The 17,851-nt window shown below is 39.1% G+C and overlaps 1 protein-coding gene across 1 annotated transcript in view; it reads left to right on the top strand.

Annotated features, from left to right (window-relative positions):
- The first annotated feature begins 1,662 nt into the window (after nt 1-1,662).
- MTMR9 (myotubularin related protein 9) overlaps nt 1,663-17,851 on the top strand; it is a 32,173-nt gene continuing 15,984 nt past the window's right edge. The window contains exons 1-4 of the mRNA XM_070415496.1: nt 1,663-2,244; nt 11,100-11,208; nt 15,432-15,557; nt 16,698-16,871. Coding sequence (XP_070271597.1) covers nt 2,063-2,244; nt 11,100-11,208; nt 15,432-15,557; nt 16,698-16,871 — 591 coding nt within the window. The 5' untranslated portion in view covers nt 1,663-2,062. The remainder of the gene's footprint in view (nt 2,245-11,099; nt 11,209-15,431; nt 15,558-16,697; nt 16,872-17,851) is intronic.

The raw sequence follows: 17,851 nt of genomic DNA, 5'->3' as shown, positions 1-17,851 counted from the left end.
TGAATAATTTTTAATAGAATGGAAGCCTATTTCATCACTGTCAAACTCTACTGCCATCTACTGTTCATGCAATAAGTTAACAGGTTGTGCGCTCCACCACCTCTATTTACTACTCAATGTGTGTTTTCTTCAGACTTCAAGGGCTTTCTGTGCTTTAAGCTTCAACCCAAAATAGATGTAATTGTCTAATAGTTTCTGATTTTTTTAAAATAACAATTCAGCATGATATTGATGGTTTTCTCTCATGGCCCAAAAGAGTTTAAACCCTTACGGAATATTAAACATTTTAAAATTTAATGACACAATGATCTTTTCATAGCCCCCCTCCACCCACCAAAAAAACTAAAAAAAGGTAATGAAATTTATGAATAATTTTTCCTTACCTCTAGTAGACATCATTAAACTGGTTATACTTCATTTAGGGTATAAATCTTACTCATCCTTCAAGTTCCTCCTTTCAAATGATACCTTCTCCATAAAACTTTCCCTCACTCTTCATCCTGGAATAAATTCTTCTTTCCACAATTGGTCATTGTTATAATGAACCGCATAATGGAAGGACAACAAAAATTCCAATAAAAAATAACTTTACAAGTCATTTCCCTTTATTCCCCCTTCTCTATTGGTTACAGTTTATTCTTTTGCAGATGAAACTGGACTGTCAGCTGTAACAATCATATAAGAGGTTCTAAGAACGGCACCTTTTTGGAAGGGCAGGGACAGAAGCAGAAACATGTGTTGAATAATCGGGTGAGATTTGAGGCAATTTGTCTTTGCTGTGAGACTTTAGCCAACTTGCTGTACTACATAGTGAGGATTTCAAAAGTCAATAAAATGACAGTAGACCAGGACTCAAATCCTTGCACATTCATCACTAATTCCCTATTTTAGAATGAAAAACGCCAGTTTAAAAGGGGAGGGAAGCACCCAGGAAAGAAAAATTAACTTCCTGGCATAATTTAGGTGCCTGGGAGTAGTTTGGTTGTACTGTATTTAATGGGGAGGCTGGGCAGTGGTGACCAACGCCCCAATGCCTTGTATTTCATAGATCTAAATTGAAGTCCAGTCCGTGATACAAATTAATTGTGTTTTAGCAAGTCACTTGAACTTCCTCGCAAGATAGGAGCACCTCCTCTTCTGTGCATTGCATGTATTTATACCTAGGGCCTCTCATAGGTCTTTGGATGCTTTTCTTTTCTTGTTCAAGGTCACAGCGCCTTAGCGCGGCGCTCTCTGGGAGACTGCAGCGTCCGACCCTCACACTTGGCGTCTTCTCTGGGGTCACAATCACCGATTCCATCCCACACTTGCAATCTCTTCACCGCGAATGGATGGAAATCGCCACAACTGATGGCAGCCCGAGCTCTGAAGAGCCATTGGAGGGCTTACTACTCAAGTTGAGGGAGGGAGGGAGGTCAGGGACCTCTTCTCGTCGTCCCATCTTCCCCGGCCTTTTCAGATACGGAATATTTGAAGGGTGTAAGGGGTACAGCTGTAGCCATGAAGGCAAAGAAGAGCCTTCTCCTAGTAGGAACACAAATCTTCGACTTGGACTATGTTTCCGGAGGCATTCTCTACGGACCCAGGCGGGGAGCGACTTCCGGATCTGACTTCCTGTCTTCCGAGTTTCGAGCTCCGCCGCTTCCGCCCAGAGTTGCTCTAGGTCCGGCTGGGAGCAGCTACTTCCGCCAGGAGTCCCTAGTGGCTGGGGCTCGGAAACTGGCCCTAAAACAGCTTCCTCCTTCTCCTCTCGGCCCGCCCATCCAGGCCAGGTCCCCAGGTTGGGCGGCGGCTGCTGGGCCTGTCGCGGGGACGTTCTCTCGGGCCTAGTCCTTGGTCCGCGGAGGACCGGGAGGTGCGGCAGGAACACCCCGGCAGCCAGTGACAGTGGCCGCAGGCCTCGCCGAGCCCACCCTGGCCTGGGGCGGGGCCCGGCCTTCCCGCCCAGGACCCCGCCCCTCCGGCCAGCCCCGCGCCGGGTCATTCTCTTGAGCCCTGCGGCGGTGTAACCGCCTTCCATCCCCGGGACGCGGCGGTCCCCTGGCTCGGGCCGCCGGGGACCATGGAGTTCGCGGAGCTGATTAAGACCCCGCGGGTGGACAATGTGGTGCTCCACCGACCATTCTATCCCGCCGTTGAGGGGACCTTGTGTCTAACTGGCCACCACCTGATCCTGTCCTCCCGGCAGGACAACACGGAGGAGTTATGGCTCCTCCATTCAAACATCGATGCCATCGACAAGCGGTGAGTGCTCATCCCACCCCCCATTCCGCTGGGAACCTGGGGTCCCTTGGTGGACCCCAGAGGAAACGCGCCCCAGTGTTTTCCTTGCGTGCAAACCAGCCAGCAAAGTAAGCCCTGTCCGGCCTAGATTGAGGATTTGACTTGTAGAAAGCAGAAAACCATCTACATGAGATCCCTGGCTTCTCTTAAATCTGGATGGAAGCCCCAGGGTTATCACATGGCTGTTATCCTGATATTATTTTTTGGTAGATAACACTATTTCTGTGACTTTCTTTTTAAATTTCTTCTCCTAGCACCATCATATTCTTTGAATAATAATTGTGCATCACAATTATTCATGAAGTTGTGATTCAATGTGATTTAGGTAAAGTCATTATTTGCCACTTTTGAGGAAAACTCAACTCAGTATGTAGTGTCTAAATTCCACAAAACCCTACCCCACCCCACCCCCAAAAATGTTCAGTTGATTATGTACATTTTTCCTTATTTATTACCTTTTGTGCCACCCATTTAATATTTCACACATTGGGAGATTATAATGTCTTTTATTTCTCTTTACTCAGTTCTGCTTTTGGAAAGAACAGAGTTGGCATTTAAGCAACGGTATTAATTAACCTCTGTTTTTGCACCCTGTCTTTCCAAAGTAGTGTCTCAGAGTGAAGTCAAAATTCCCATTTCCCCAATGGCTGTGTACTCACTCTAGTCAGGAGAAGATAAATTGATTATCCAACTTAATACTAACATATAAGCGAATGACAATGGCTTTTTCTATGACCTCTCAAGAGGATTTGCATATTAAGAAGATTCCTGCCAAAACCGGTTTGGCTCAGTGGATAGAGCGTAGTCGGCTTTCGGACTGAGGGGTCCCAGGTTCAATTCCGGTCAAGGGCATGTGCCTGGGTTGCGGGCACATCCCCAGTGGGAGATGTGCAGGAGGCAGCTGATCGATGTTTCTAACTCTCTATCTCTCTCCCTTCCTCTCTGTAAAAAATCAATGAAATATATTTAAAAAAAAAAAAAAAAAAGAAGATTCCTAACAAGGTTATGCCTTAAGAGAAAATAATTCCTAGTGGTAGAATTTTAAACAGTATGGGTGAAGTGGTAATAAATTTATTTTTTCAAACAGAGGTCTCCTATTAGACTCCCCATATCATCACCTCCTGGTAAGAGTTTACAGTGTTCTCTCCTTGCCTGCATAATAAAGATTGTCACTCATGGCACTCCATGTTGTTGTCACCTAATTTTCTCACCTTAGTTCTTGCCATCCCCTTTCATGAACTTTTTTTTTACTAGCCAGTCTTCGCTATTTTTGCTCATCCACCTCACAGGAATCGAGCCCACAACCTTTCGATGTACAAGATGATACTCCAACCAACTGAGCCACACCTGCCAGGGCTCATGTCTATATTATACTGACACTGAAGAAAATAGAGGGCGTGCCTTGCTCCTCCCAAGTTTCTTAAACGTTTATTGAATGTCATATTGCAGATATTTTGTGAGGTAGTAAGGACACCAACGTGAATAAAATATAGTTCTTTCAGGAGTTTATAGGCTATCATCCAATTGTTACCCATCGATCAGTATTCATTTTAACCATTTTAACTGCCATCTCTTTCATAGATTCTTCTGTTAGTCACACAACTAACTTTGAAATCCTATAGCTCTTTAATTATAGCTCTTTCATAAATTTATGTTAAAATTTGTATTTGGATAGTTACATATATTAGTCCCTTAAAGCCAGGACTCACATTTTTCTTTCTGACTTACCTCTTTTTTTTTAAAATAAATCTTTATTGTTCAGATTATTACAGTTGTTCCTCTTTTTTCCCCCCATAGCTCCCCTCCACCCGGTTCCCACCCTCTGCCCTTACCCCCCCTCCCCCACTGTCCTCATCCATAGGTGTATGATTTTTGTCCAGTCTCTTCCCGCACCCCCTCTCCCTTCCCCCCACTCAGAACTGTCAGTCCACTCCCTTTCTATGCCCCTGATTCTATTATATTCACCAGTTTATTCTGTTCATCAGATTTTTTATTCACTTGATTTTTAGATTCACTTGTTGATAGATATGTATTTGTTATTCATAATTTTTATCTTTGCCTTTTTCTTCTTCCTCTTCTTAAAGAAGAATATCTTTTAGCATTTCATATAATACTGGTTTGGTGGTGATAAACTCCTTAAGCTGTTTCTTATCTGTGAAGCTCTTTATGTGACCTTCAATTCTGAATGATAGCTTTGCTGAGTAAAGTAATCTTGGTTGTAGGTTCTTGCTATTTATCACTTTGAATATTTCTTGCCACTCCCTTCTGGCCTGCATAGTTTCTGTTGAGAAATCAGCTGACAGTCATATGGGTACTCCCTTGTAGGTAACTGAGTTTCTTTCTCTTGCTGCTTGTAAGATTCTCTCTTTGTTTTTTGCCCTTGGCATTTTAATTATGATGTGTCTTGGTGTGGTCCTCTTTGGATTCCTTTTGTTTGGGGTTCTCTGCGCTTCCTGAACTTATAAGTCTATTTCTTTCACCAGGTAGGGGAAGTTTTCTGTCATTATTTCTTCAAATAGGTTTTCAATATCTTGCTCTCTCTCTTCTTCTGGCACCCCTATAATTTGGATGTTGGTACGCTTGAAGTTGTCCCAGAGGCTCCTTACACTATCTTCATATTTTTGGATTCTTTTTTCTTTTTGCTTTTTTGGTTGGGTGTTTGCTTCTTTGTATTTCAAATTTTTGACTTGATTCTTGTGATCCTCTAGACTGCTGTTGGATCTCTGTATATTATTCTTTATTTCAGTCAGTGTATGCTTAATTTCTAGTTGGTCCTTTTTCATATCTTTGAGGGTCTCACTAAATTTATTGGCGGTTTCTAGAAGATTCTTGAGTAACCTTATAACCATGGTTTTGAACTCTATATCCAGTAGTTTGCTTTCCTCCATTTCTGTCATTTGTGACCTGTTTGTCTCCTCATTTTTTATGCTTCCCTGTGTTGATAGAGTGGCTTTGTGTGCTAGGTGTCCTATAGGGCCCAGTGGCTCAGCCTCCCCAATTACCTGAGGTGGACACTCTTGGTGCACCCCTTTGTGGGCTTTGTGCACAGTCTTGTAGTTCAGCCTTGATTGTTGTAGGTATCACTGGGAGGAATTGACCTCCAGGACAATTGGCTGTGAGAATCAGCTGTGTCTATGGTGAGAGAACTTCTGTGCTGGAGACACCCTTATGGGGCAAGACTTGCTTCAGTGGGACTTTGGTGCTCACTGAGTCTGCCCCCTGAGTATGTCCCTTATGGATCTGAGGAGTTGTAATCTGGATGGTTCCACTCTAACCAGTGGGTACACTGGCTCTTGGATCTATAAGAAAGTGCTAATTTAGCCTCTTCCTGAGGCTACCCAGCAGGAGCTATGGAGAGATCTGCAGATTACTCTTCCTTGTTTGGGGTTTGGAGGTGCCCAGATGAGGCCCAGCTGTGAAGCAATGCAAGCTGCTGTGGGGCCTTGGGCCTTCTTTTGGATGTTCTGGGTCTCTCTGACCCAGCTGCAGTTTGTTAGGTTAATTTTAGATTGCAAAGGGCCAGGCCATTCATATGCAAAAGCCTCTGCGCACAGCTTGGGTGGGGCGGGGTCTCAGGGAATCAACAGGGCAGAGCAAACAGATATGGCTGATCCTCAGCCCTGCCCTAAGAGGTCCCGGGTCTCAGTGTCCCGCGGTAATTGCTGCAGGCACCTCTGAGAGAAAGCCGCCCTCGAGTTCTGCCCGATGCCAGACAGTCCAGTTTCTCTCCGTATGAGTCCAGAACTGGAGTTCAGAGCAGTCGGGAGCTTGTGTCTCCCTCCCTCAGTTGACAGTCCTTTCTGTGCACACTTCCGTACCTCTGTACTTTACTTCTGCACCTCCTCTGAGTCTCAGTGTTCTTTTCTCTTTCCTTCTAGTTGTAGAATTTCCACTCAGCCAGTGTTTGTGCGAGGCAGCAATTTCAGGTGTTTTCCTATGCCGCCATCTTGGTTTCTCTCCATGACTTACCTCTTTTTATGGTTGCTTTTCACTCTTTCACTTCATCATATTTACCTAGCATTACTACATGCTGGGTCTGGTAGGCTTAAGGTAGTATATAAGACATGGGCCTTTTAATCTTTTAGGGGATAAATGATAAGCTGTACACACATTTGTCTTTTTTTCCTGGGGAGCAGCATGATGTAATAGAAAGTATGAGCTAGGTGGTCAGGTCAGAGGTTGTTTATTGCTTTCAGAAATATTCACTTCGACGTGTCTTCTATGTACTGAGCAAATGCAGTGGTAACTAAGACAGGTGAGGAGCTTATGTACTGTGGAAGAGATGGACATCAGATAAATCAACAAATCTCTCTCTGTATAAGCCTAAGCAACTGTTGCAACCAGTCGACCAAATGACCAGTTGACCGGTCACTATGATGCAGACGCTCAGTGCAGGAGCTGCCCTCTGGTGGTCAGTGTGCTCCCACAGCCAACCTCCTGGGGCAGGCCAGCCAACCTCTTGCGGTCCCTCCCCCTGGCCGGCCAGCCCCAATGGACCCGGATCACCGGCCAGGCTGAGGGACCCCACCTGTGCACGAATTTGTGCACTGGTCCTCTAGTAAATATATGACAATGTCAGGCAATAGGTGCCAGGAAGGAAGATGGAGGATAGAGAATGTCAGGAAGACAAATGGCATTTGAATGAATGACATCTGAATGGAGGAAGCTAGCAATGTGAATATCAGAGGAAAGAGCATTTCAGTCAGGGAACTGTAGATACAAAAACCTGAGACAGGAACATGCTGGCATGAACTAGGAAAAACAAAGAGGCCAGTGTGGCTGGAGGGCAGTGAGCAAGATGTAGAGGCTACTGGGACAGCAGAAACTATGGTTAGAGGGATGAGCAGGGCCTTATATGCCATTGTGATGGTTTTCATGGGAAGCCCTTGAAGAGTTGAAATAAGGAAGTAGCAGTTGATAGACTTTTTAGAAGATGATCCTGGCCTCTGGCGGAAAATGGATTCTAGAGAAGCAGGAGTGGAAGCAGCAGGCCCAGTTAGGAGACTGTTGAGTAGTTCAGGTAAAAGGTGATGGTGACTGCCTGGCTGGCGTGGCTCAGTGGTTGAGGATCAACCTATGAATCAGGAGGTCACGGTTCCATTCCCTGTCAGGGCATATGCCTGGGCTTGGGGCTCAATGCAGAAGGCAACCGATCAATGATTCTCATCATTGCATTGATGTTTCTCTCTCCCTCTCTCTTCCTCTCTGAAATCAAGAAAAAAATGTAAAAATATATATATTTTAAAGTTGATGGTGACTTAGAGTGGAATTAGTGGAGAAGCAGACAGATTTGGGATGTATTTCCGAGGCTTAGCTGCCATGCCATGCTGATCATTGTAAATGGGGTGTGAGAGGGAGAGTAGTATTAAGGATGACTCTTTCAGTTTGTCTCTTGTTAGATAGGTGCCCTTGGACAAGCTACTTAACCTCTATGAATCTCAGTTTATCACATAAGAGAAAGACAACCCCTCTCATATCTAGTAGAAATTCATATTGAATAATGCTTTAAAGCTTATAAAATACATTCCTGTACACTGCATATATGATTTTATTTGATCCTTTCAGAAGAGAAGGCTGTAAACAAGTTTTTCAATTGTACTTTTTTTCTTTTTTATGGACCTTAGATATAGACACTTGAGTTACTCCTACTCAGTTGATGACTCATCATTTCCATCATTGATTCATTATAAGGTTTTCTCAGTGTTTTGTTTTATTCTTCTTTAGTGCTAATTTTCACTAGAATTTTCTGTGTCATCCTCAATCCCTTTAGGTAACTATGTTAAGTGTTGCTGTTTGTCCTTGGTTATATGTATATCTCTGTAAGTATATAGCACTCTTGTGTGTGGGTATGTGCACACATGCATTTGTGAGTTTAATTTACCAAAGTAAGATCATGTTGTAGATCTTCTATTTCTCAACATTTTAACTCAGTACTCTTTTTCAAAATCTCTTCATATTGCTGTGTATATATTCATTTCACTGCTCCTGGCTGAAGTATAGAATTCCAAAGAGTCTACAACATTTATCTGACCCTTTAGGTAACCTCCAGTTCCCTGTTATCACAAACAACTCGGATAAACATACTTGGGTCCCATTATAGTCCATATGCCTGAGATTGTGCTTAGGATGGGAGGAAGCCAGAAAGTAGATGCATAATTCATTTCACAAAGTAATGCTAGACAGCTCTCCAAAATGACTATTCTACTTTGCTCTCTTACATTCTTAACCAATATTAGGTATTATTGTCTTCCTAATTTTTGCCAGTCTAATGATTGTGAAATATATCTCTTTGTTTTAATTTGTATTTCTCTAATTGCTGGTGAGTTTAAGTATTTCTTTGTATATTTGTTAGCAATTCAATTAAAAAATGTTTTCCTTTATGTGAAGAACTGGGTTTGTTGCCTTGTGTTGATTTGCGCCAGTTCCTTGTATACTCTCTAGATATTAATTCTTCACTTAGATATTGCAAATGTCTTTTCCTAGACTCTCACCTATTTGTTAACTTTTCTGTGGTGGTCTTTGTTGAACAGAAGTCCTTAATTTTAATGAAAAAGTTGTCAATTCTTACTTTACGGTTGGTGTTTTTTTAAGTCTTACTTAAGAAGTACTTCCTTAAACCATGTATATATAATATATACGGCTTTCACTGTGTCCCATAAGTTTTGTAATGTTGTGTTTTTGTTTTCATTTGTCTCTAAGTATTTTCTAATTGCCTTTGTGACTTCTTCTTTGATCCATTGGTTGTTTAAAAGTGTGTTAATTTTCACAATATGGTGAATTTCTCAGCCTTCCATTTGTTATTGATTTCTAACTGTATCCTATTGTGGTCACAAAGATACCAGACAAACATCGTTTTATTATGCTTCACATTGGATTACAACTTACTATACTGGTAATGCAGTACTTGCTTTATTATGGTGGTTTGGAACTGAACCCTCAATATCTCTGAGGTATGCCTATACCTAGTATGATGTCTGTCTTTTTTAATCTATTAAGACTTGATTAGAAGCCTAACATGTACTCCATATCCTGAAAAATGTTCCATGTACGCTTGAGAATAATATGTGTACTGTTGTTGTTGGGTAGTAGTGTTGTTTAAATCCTCTATTTCCTTACTTATCTTCTCTGTGGTTGTTCAGTACATTATTGTGAGTAGGGTATTAGAGTTTCCAACTATTATTATAGAACTCTCTATTCTCCCTTCAACTCTGTCAGTTTTTGCTTCATATATTTTGATTGTCGTTAGTTGTATAAGTGTGTATAAGTGTTATATCTTCTTACTGTGTTGAACCTTTTATTAATATACTAGAGGCCTGATGCACGAAATTCATGCAAGGGGCTCAGTCCTCACACTCGCAGCAGCTTGCCTCTGCCCTCACAGTCCCAGCTTCATCCGGAAGGTCATCTGGAAGGTCGTTCGGCTGTCTGGTCTAATTAGCATATTATACTTTTATTATTATAGATAATGTCCTTTGTTGTCTCTTTGAACCATTTTTCATTTAAAGCTTATTTTGTCTGATATTAGTATAGCCTGCTGTCTTTTGGTTACTATTTACATGTAATATCTTTTTCTATCCTTTCACTTTCAACCTGTTTGTCTTTGTATCCCAACTGAGTCTCTTGTAAGACAGCATATAGTTGGATCATGTGTGTTTAACCATTCTACCAATCTCTGTATTTTAATTGTAGAGTTTAACCCATTTACATTTAAAGTACCTATAGCAAGTCCTTGAATGACATAATTGTGTTCAGTGTCGTTTTGTTATAACATTGATGAGATGCCATAGGAACTTAACTCTTGTTTATATTAATTAGCCTATGGTAAAATTGGTTTTATTACACATTGTTTCACTTAAAGTCACAGAACCTATTGATGACATTAAGTGAGAACTTACTGTATTGATAAGGAGGTACTTCTGTTAATGTGTTATTTGTTTTTTATATGCTTTATAGCTTTTTTTGTCCCTCATTGCCTGAATTACTGTCTTGTATATAGTTGATTTTTTTGTGGTGAAATGTTTAAATTCCTTTCTCATTTACCTTTGAGTATATTCTGTAGCTATTGTCTTTGTGGCTACACTGAGGATTACATTTAACATCCTAATGTTATAATATTCTAATATGAAATTATACCAGCTTAACTTCTGTAATATGCAGAACTCTACCCCTTTTACAGTTCTGTCCTCACCCCCTTTTCATTGCTAATGTTACAGAATTACATCTTTATGTGTTGTGTGCCCCAGTACATAAACTAATAATTCATGTAGTGCATTAGTCTCTTAAATTAGGTAGAAAACAAAAAGTGTAGTTACAAACCACTGTTACAGTAATACTTGCTTTTAAAAAATATATTTTTATTGATTTCAGAGAGAGGAAGGGAAAGGGAGAGAGAGATAGAAACATCAGTGATAAGAGAAAATCACTGATTGACTGCCTTCTGCATGCCCCCTACTGGGGATCAAGCCTGCAACCCAGGTTTATTCTGACTGGGAATTGAACCTTGAACTCCTGGTTCCTGGACTGATGCTCAATCACTGAGCCACACTGGCCAGGCCCCAAATAATCTTTGTTAGATGATTTGGCCTAGTATAAATTACTTTATGTTTGAAATTTTTTTCAATATAGATTTTAAATAACTTGTGGCTCACATTTTTATGATGCAGGCTTGACTTTTCCTTAGATTAATTAGGGAGAAGAAAGTTGTATAGTTTAATATAGATGATGATTATAACTACATTCTCTTTTCACAGAAATAATCATATGCTTAAAGTTAGAAACCTATATGTTCTTAACCATAATTTATAATTTTTTTACAGATTTGTGGGGCCACTGGGTACCATCATCATAAAGTGTAAAGATTTTCGAATAATTCAGTTGGATATTCCTGGAATGGAGGAATGTTTGAATATAGCCAGTTCCATTGAGGTAAGCATTTTGGAAGCAAAATGTGTTGAAACTAAAAAGTAATTTAAAAAGCCTTATATTCTGACTCATTGTAGCTCTTATGTTTCTTCATTAAATATTTGCTCATGTTCTATAACTCAAATATTAAAAACTGATAGGAAAAGCGTCACCCTGATTCATTGTTATAGGAATGTAATAGGATTTTAGGGTTACTTATTCTTCCAGGTTCATCCATATTTAGCATGTGACAATTTCCTTACCTTTTAAGGCTGAGTAATATTCCATTGTATGTATATGTATACATATATGTATATGTATATGGTGAGACTTTAAAAAAAAGTTATTTCTTTTATAAAGGAAGTAATTATCACTGATGATTATTATCTCTTGTTTGTTTTTAGTAAATCTGAATTTCTATATATCAGATTTGCTTAAGATAGGATGTGTTTGTTTTCTATTTGTTTAAATAATATTGAATATCTGTTCAGATTATAAATAATAGAAATTTTACTTCGATAATTTAATATTTAAATTGAAGAGCTCACACTATATCCTTCCCCATTCTGACCAACTATATTGATATGCACTTAAATTTTAAATTGCCTTATTTTAAATCACTGCTGCTAAATTGTAGCAATTAACTTTATGTTTATAATATTTTCTTGATAACTATAGAGACATGCTGATTTTTGTTCTGTCTTTAAGTGACTAATCTGAGCTTTGTGTCCGAAACAAATGTTATTGCTTTAACTATTACAAGGGGGCAGAAAGGCTTAAAAATCTGTAACTAGGATTTTGTTTTTTTAAACATGAAGAAAAAAATAAAGGAACAACTGTTGTGGTACTGCAAAAATTGGTAGGCAACATTTTTCTGAGTTTGCTAAATTTTACTTAAGGAAATGAGAAGATGAGCCAAACTGTCTTACATAGCTGTCATTTGGAAGTAACACAGTAATGTTGATTTGGCTGAATTCACTAACATGAGTAAGAAATGCCAAAGGCTTCTAGGCTGTTAAATTGAAATACAGTCCTGTTATTTGAGCAGGAGAATGCTGCTGACCCACTGCAGTTAAGCATGTGGTTTTTGGGTTGTGTTTTTTTTGTTTGTTTGTTTTTTCAGTTGTGGGGTTGGGTTTTCATTGACCTATCTACATTTTTCTTATCCCTTTTCTAACTTGTAAGATAGCTGATTGGTGTGTGTTAGTGAAGTGGCCCATGGTGAAGCGTAGTGATGGAGAAATAGGGCAAGGCTTATTATTCCTCTTTCTGATTGCATTTATTTAGCTAAGTAATGCTAACCAGTTTTTTAGTTAGCTGTAGATGTTACCGAATGCTCTGTAGAAAATGACTAATTATATGGAAGTCGTTATGGCTGAAAAGAAGCCATACATTATGAGCCATTCTCATAATTTGACGTCAGAATGAGAATCCTCTTCTCTTTCTTTTTTTACAGTTTAGTAAATACACATAGTGAACGTGGCCTCTAGCCTTCTACTGTCTTCCAGTTCCCTCCCCCAAATACATTTTGACATAATTTGGGAGTAATAAGTGAAATTCTTATATAGCATAGTTGAGCTATTCTTTGTGATCAGGAGTCCATATGCTCAAATATATTCTGTTGTCACAAATAGAATCCCATTGGAAGGATAACTGGCAAATGCTTAGTTTTCTAAATTATAGCAGGAAGTCTGATGAAGCTGTTTTCTGTGTACTTTCAACTCCTTTGGGGGTTGAAATGTTTTTAGTTCTTTCAGCATTAATGTGTTTAAAGGAAAAGTCCTATCTCTAGTGACATAAAATACAATCACAAGTGCTTATTGCCTGCCAGAGTGGTGCTGTCTTACTTGCATTTAAAATAATGATTGTACCAGCCATAATGGAAAACAATATGGAGGCTCCTCAAGAAATTAAAAATAGAACTATCATATGATCCAGCAGTTCCACTCCTGGGTATGTACCTAAGGAAACAAAATCATTATCTTGGAGAGATACCTGTACTCCCGTGTTCATAGCAGCATTATTCATAATAGCCAAGGTATGGAAACAACCTAAGTGTTGATGGATGTGGATGAATAAAGAAAAGAGAGAGAGAGAGAGAGAGAGAGAGAGAGAGAGAGAGAGAAAATATTAGAGAAATTATTCAGCCTAAAAAAAGAAAGTAATCCTGCCATTTTCGACAGCATGGATGAAACTAGAGGGTATTATGCTGAGTGAAATAAGCCAGACCGACAAAGACAAGTACTGCATTGTATCACTTATATATGGGATCTTAAAAAGTAAAGCCAAAATCATAGAAATAGAGAATAGAAAGTAGTTTCAGCTATAAGATGAATAAAGCTTGTGGGTCTAGTGCATAACATGGTGACTATTTTTCAAAACACTATATTGTTTGAATGAAATTTGCTGAAAGAGTCAAACTTAAGTGTTCTCAAAAACAACAGCAAAAGGTGATGTGAGGTGATAGTGTGTCAACTCAGTGTGGGGGAGGAATCCCTTCACTATGTGCATGTATTATATAGTACACTTTAAATATTTTACAGTTTTATTTATCAATTGTATTTCAGTAAAGATGAAATTTTTTCTAAATGTTGCAAAGAATATCTTAAAAATAAACAAATGAATAAAATAATGTTTGAACTGACTAATAATAGCCCTGGCCTATATCAGATATGGATACTGGCTTTTCCGCTTCTGTTTAGTGTGACTGGCAGCCAAAGACATGTAGAAGTAGATAATGGATTAGTGAGCCATGCTTCTCCATAGTTTCTGTTTTATGAGCTTTGGAGGAAGGCTTCATGATTTATGGACAGAAAGAAGAATAACTTTGGATGGGGATGTTTTTGCTGAATGACATGTTCAGTCTATGTTTTTAATAAGTCATGTGCCCATCCTTTTGTGTTTGGTCTTTCTATGACCTAGAAAGAGGTAGCTTCATTCTGAGAATTTTGGGGTATTAGCATGATGTTAGGCCCTCTAACCTCCAGGTGTGGGTCTCTATAATTACTGCAGTTTGAATTATGTTAATTGATTTTGGTGCTTTTTTGTTCCACCATAGAAATTCTTTCCATAATTACCCTCTCTGAAGGATGAAACTGCCACTCAATGGAGGATGTTCTGTCTGTCCATTGTTTCTGTCCAGTCAAGCTTTCTGGGGTTGCCACCCAGAATTCAAGTGCTGCAGATGATTATAGGCTCATTGTGGGAACGTGGAGTTATTGTCCTGGCTTGAAAATGGGTCAGTGTAGCATAAAGATATGCTGATACCTGACCAAATGGCATATCACTCTAGGTAGGGAATGAACATTGATAGGGCATATGTGGAGTATATAATATGTGGACCATGTAATAGCTAAGATTATTTTAGAGTTTATTATGTGCCAGGCACTGCTCTAGGCCCACACACTCTCTCTCTCTGAATGCCTGTAACAGCCTTATGAGGTAGATACTATTATTTCCCCAATTTTACAGCTGAGGAAATTGAGGCATGGAGCAGTTACATAACTTAATTACTATTGCACTGGGGTTTGGAAATTGAGTCCAGCAGTCTGACTCCAGTCTGCTCTAACACCCTATTTTACAGTTATCACTGATGTTGATTTTATTTTATTTTTTATTTTTGTAAAAGATATTTTTATTTCAGAGAAGAAGGGAGAGGGAGAGAGATAGAAACTTCAATGATGAGAGAGAATCATTGATTGGCTGCCTCCTGTACGTCCCTCACTGGGGATGGAGCCCGAAACCCGACTGGGAATCGAACCGTGACCTTCTGGTTCATAGATCTATGCTCAACCACTGAAACATGCCCGCTGGGCACAGATGCTGATTTTAAATTATTTTAAAATGTTTATATAGTTGATAAACTAGATTTTGAGCCAAGGCTTTACTACCAAAACCTGTTTGTTCTCTGATCCCCAAAAAGTATTTAAACTGTTTTATTAGGCTTTATTAAATGATGTCAAAGTTATCTCATTTTTCTTCTAGAATAGGCATGCACATTTTAAAATTCTGTTCATTCAGCAAATGCTAATTGAGTATATGTTATTTGTCAGATACCTTATTAGATTCCAGAAACATGGAAATTAGCTTCAGTAAGCTAAAATTGTATCTAGTGATAAATATAATGTTAGACAAATATGCCCATCATTAGTAGGTCATATTTGTTTAATACCAATTTGGCAGTCAGAAAGTGTTTCAAATTGTGGTATGTTCCTTTTTCCTTTCTTTATTTCCTTTTTACCCCCTAGGCATTATCTACCCTGGACTCCATCACTCTGATGTACCCTTTCTTTTACCGGCCCATGTTTGAAGTGATAGAAGATGGCTGGCATTCTTTCCTTCCTGAGCAAGAATTTGAGCTCTACTCTTCAGCTGTGAGTAACTTTTGAGAAAACTATGGATAATAGTTGAGAAATAACACAACACCTTACTTTACTTCCTTTTGATGAATGATAAGGTGCATTTGACTTACTCATGCCTTTTCTCATAGCACTGAACTCAGCATCACACCTTGTACTGGTTTCTCTTTTTTAATTTCTTTAAAAATATGTTTTTATTGATTTTTTTAGAGAGAGAGAGGAAGGGAGAGGGAAAGAGAAACATCTATGAGAGAGAACCATCGATCGGCTGCCTCCTGCATGCCCCTACTGGGGATAGAGCCTACATGTGCCCTGACCAGGAATAGAACTTTTTGGTGCATGGGACAACACTCAACCAACTGAGTAACACCAACCAGAGCTTTCTCCTTTTTTATTTTTTAAATATATTTTTATTGATTTCAGAGAGGAAGGGACAAGAAGAGAGAGATAGAAACATCAATGATGTGAGAGAATCATCGATTGGCTGCCTCCTGCATGCCCCGCACGGGGGATCGAGCCCACAACCCGGGCATGTGCCCTTGACTGGAATTGAAGTTGGGACCCTTCAGTCCACAGGCTGATGCTCTATCCACCGAGCCAAACCAGCTAGGGCTCTTCTTTTTTAAATAATAGAAAAGGAACAAGGGATTTGAAGTAAGTAGTAGCTCTATTCTCTTCTGTTCTGGTTCAGCATTATATGAAGTATTACGGTCTTTCTGTTGCTATACTTTAAGAGGATGAATGAGATGATGTTGGCCCTGATAGTCATGGATATACTTAATATATTTAACTTGGAGAATAGAAGACGAAGGGAGAAACAACTGTCTCTCACACATTTGATGGGATGTCATGTAAGATAGGGAACTTGTACTGAAATCATGGTAAAAACCAATAGAGGAAGTTGTAGAGCAACAAATGTTGCTAAATATGAGGAAGAACTTTCTAGGAACTGGGGATATATAGCATTGCAGAAAGCTGACTAAAGAATGGAGCTTGTTTTCTCTGGAAGTATCTAAGTATTGATAGATATCCTTCTATTAAATTTCTGAGATGGCTTCTTCATTGTATGAAAATTGATCTCTAAGGTCCTTTAAATTTTTTCAGATTATTTTGTGACACTGAGATACTAGCTCTGAAATATTATGTGTTTTTCAGACCAGTGACTGGAGGTTAAGCTATGTTAATAAGGAATTTGCGGTCTGCCCCTCTTACCCGCCAATTGTCATAGTACCCAAATCCATTGATGATGAAGCTCTTCGGAAGGTGGCTACATTTCGACATGGAGGACGCTTCCCAGTACTCAGCTATTATCATAAAAAAAATGGAATGGTAAGTGTACAGTACTGCTGCTTAGTCTACTGAAAGACTTGGTTTGAGGATTTTTTCTTAGAAATGGTTCCCTTCTCTATGTACCTGTCCATTGAAGTGGTTAGTCACTCCTGCTAGGACTTCCTTCATTTAAAATTCAGGGAATTGGGAGTAGAGTGTTTTCTGTGATCAGTTTATGACTTTGAATTCTTTCTGTGATGCTGCTCAACCTTAGAAAAGCCCAGCTAGGTTTATCCTCAGGACTCAATACAAAGCGAACTAATAATGTTCATGTGCTATTTAAATTAATGTTCTCAGGCAGAAAAGTAAATTTCTCTGATCAGAATAATGGTAAGATACTGGTAAATTGAGCAGAAGTTTTTATTTTCAAAAGGGAGAAGAGTGGCACATGTCATTAGTCACAGTAAGTAAACATGGGCATCAGGAATTGAATAGGCAAGTGCTTGCGGTGTATTTGTTTCCTAGATATTTTCTAAATCTGTTTCTGTCCTCTACTTTTTCTCAGTCAATGAACTGCTTCATTTTGAGACCAATAGTAAATTGGTGGATAAATTATTATCACCTATTTTTCTTTTCCCCTGGTATTAAGTCAAACATGGATATTTAAGATAAAAAGATTTCTAAAAATCTGCTATTTTTGCATCAGGCCGTCTATTCTGCTTGCTTAATAGTGTATCTGTTTTTACTAGGGTTCATTACAAAGTATTTTAATAATTGATGTTAAATATTGAGTATCCATTTACATGGTGAATGCCATCTGAGAGTTAGCTATTGTCATCCTGTGAATGACCTTTCTTGATCATGTTAAATTTCAGGGTAGTTAAGATAACAATGTATATAATGGGGTGAAGTTGAAATAACTCCAAGCCATTCACCAGGAAGAGATCAGTGTAACAGTTACTGATTTCTTGAGAAAAGTTTCAAAAGCAAACCTTCAAAATATATAGTTCATAATATCTGGAGACAAGTGGTTAAGTCCT

Source organism: Myotis yumanensis, unplaced genomic scaffold (assembly GCF_028538775.1).
Source record: "Myotis yumanensis isolate MYYU_CA2020_CCGP unplaced genomic scaffold, mMyoYum1.0.hap1 SCAF_5, whole genome shotgun sequence".
NCBI classification, from domain to species: Eukaryota; Metazoa; Chordata; class Mammalia; order Chiroptera; family Vespertilionidae; genus Myotis; species Myotis yumanensis.
This window is presented reverse-complemented; position numbering and strand designations above follow the sequence as displayed.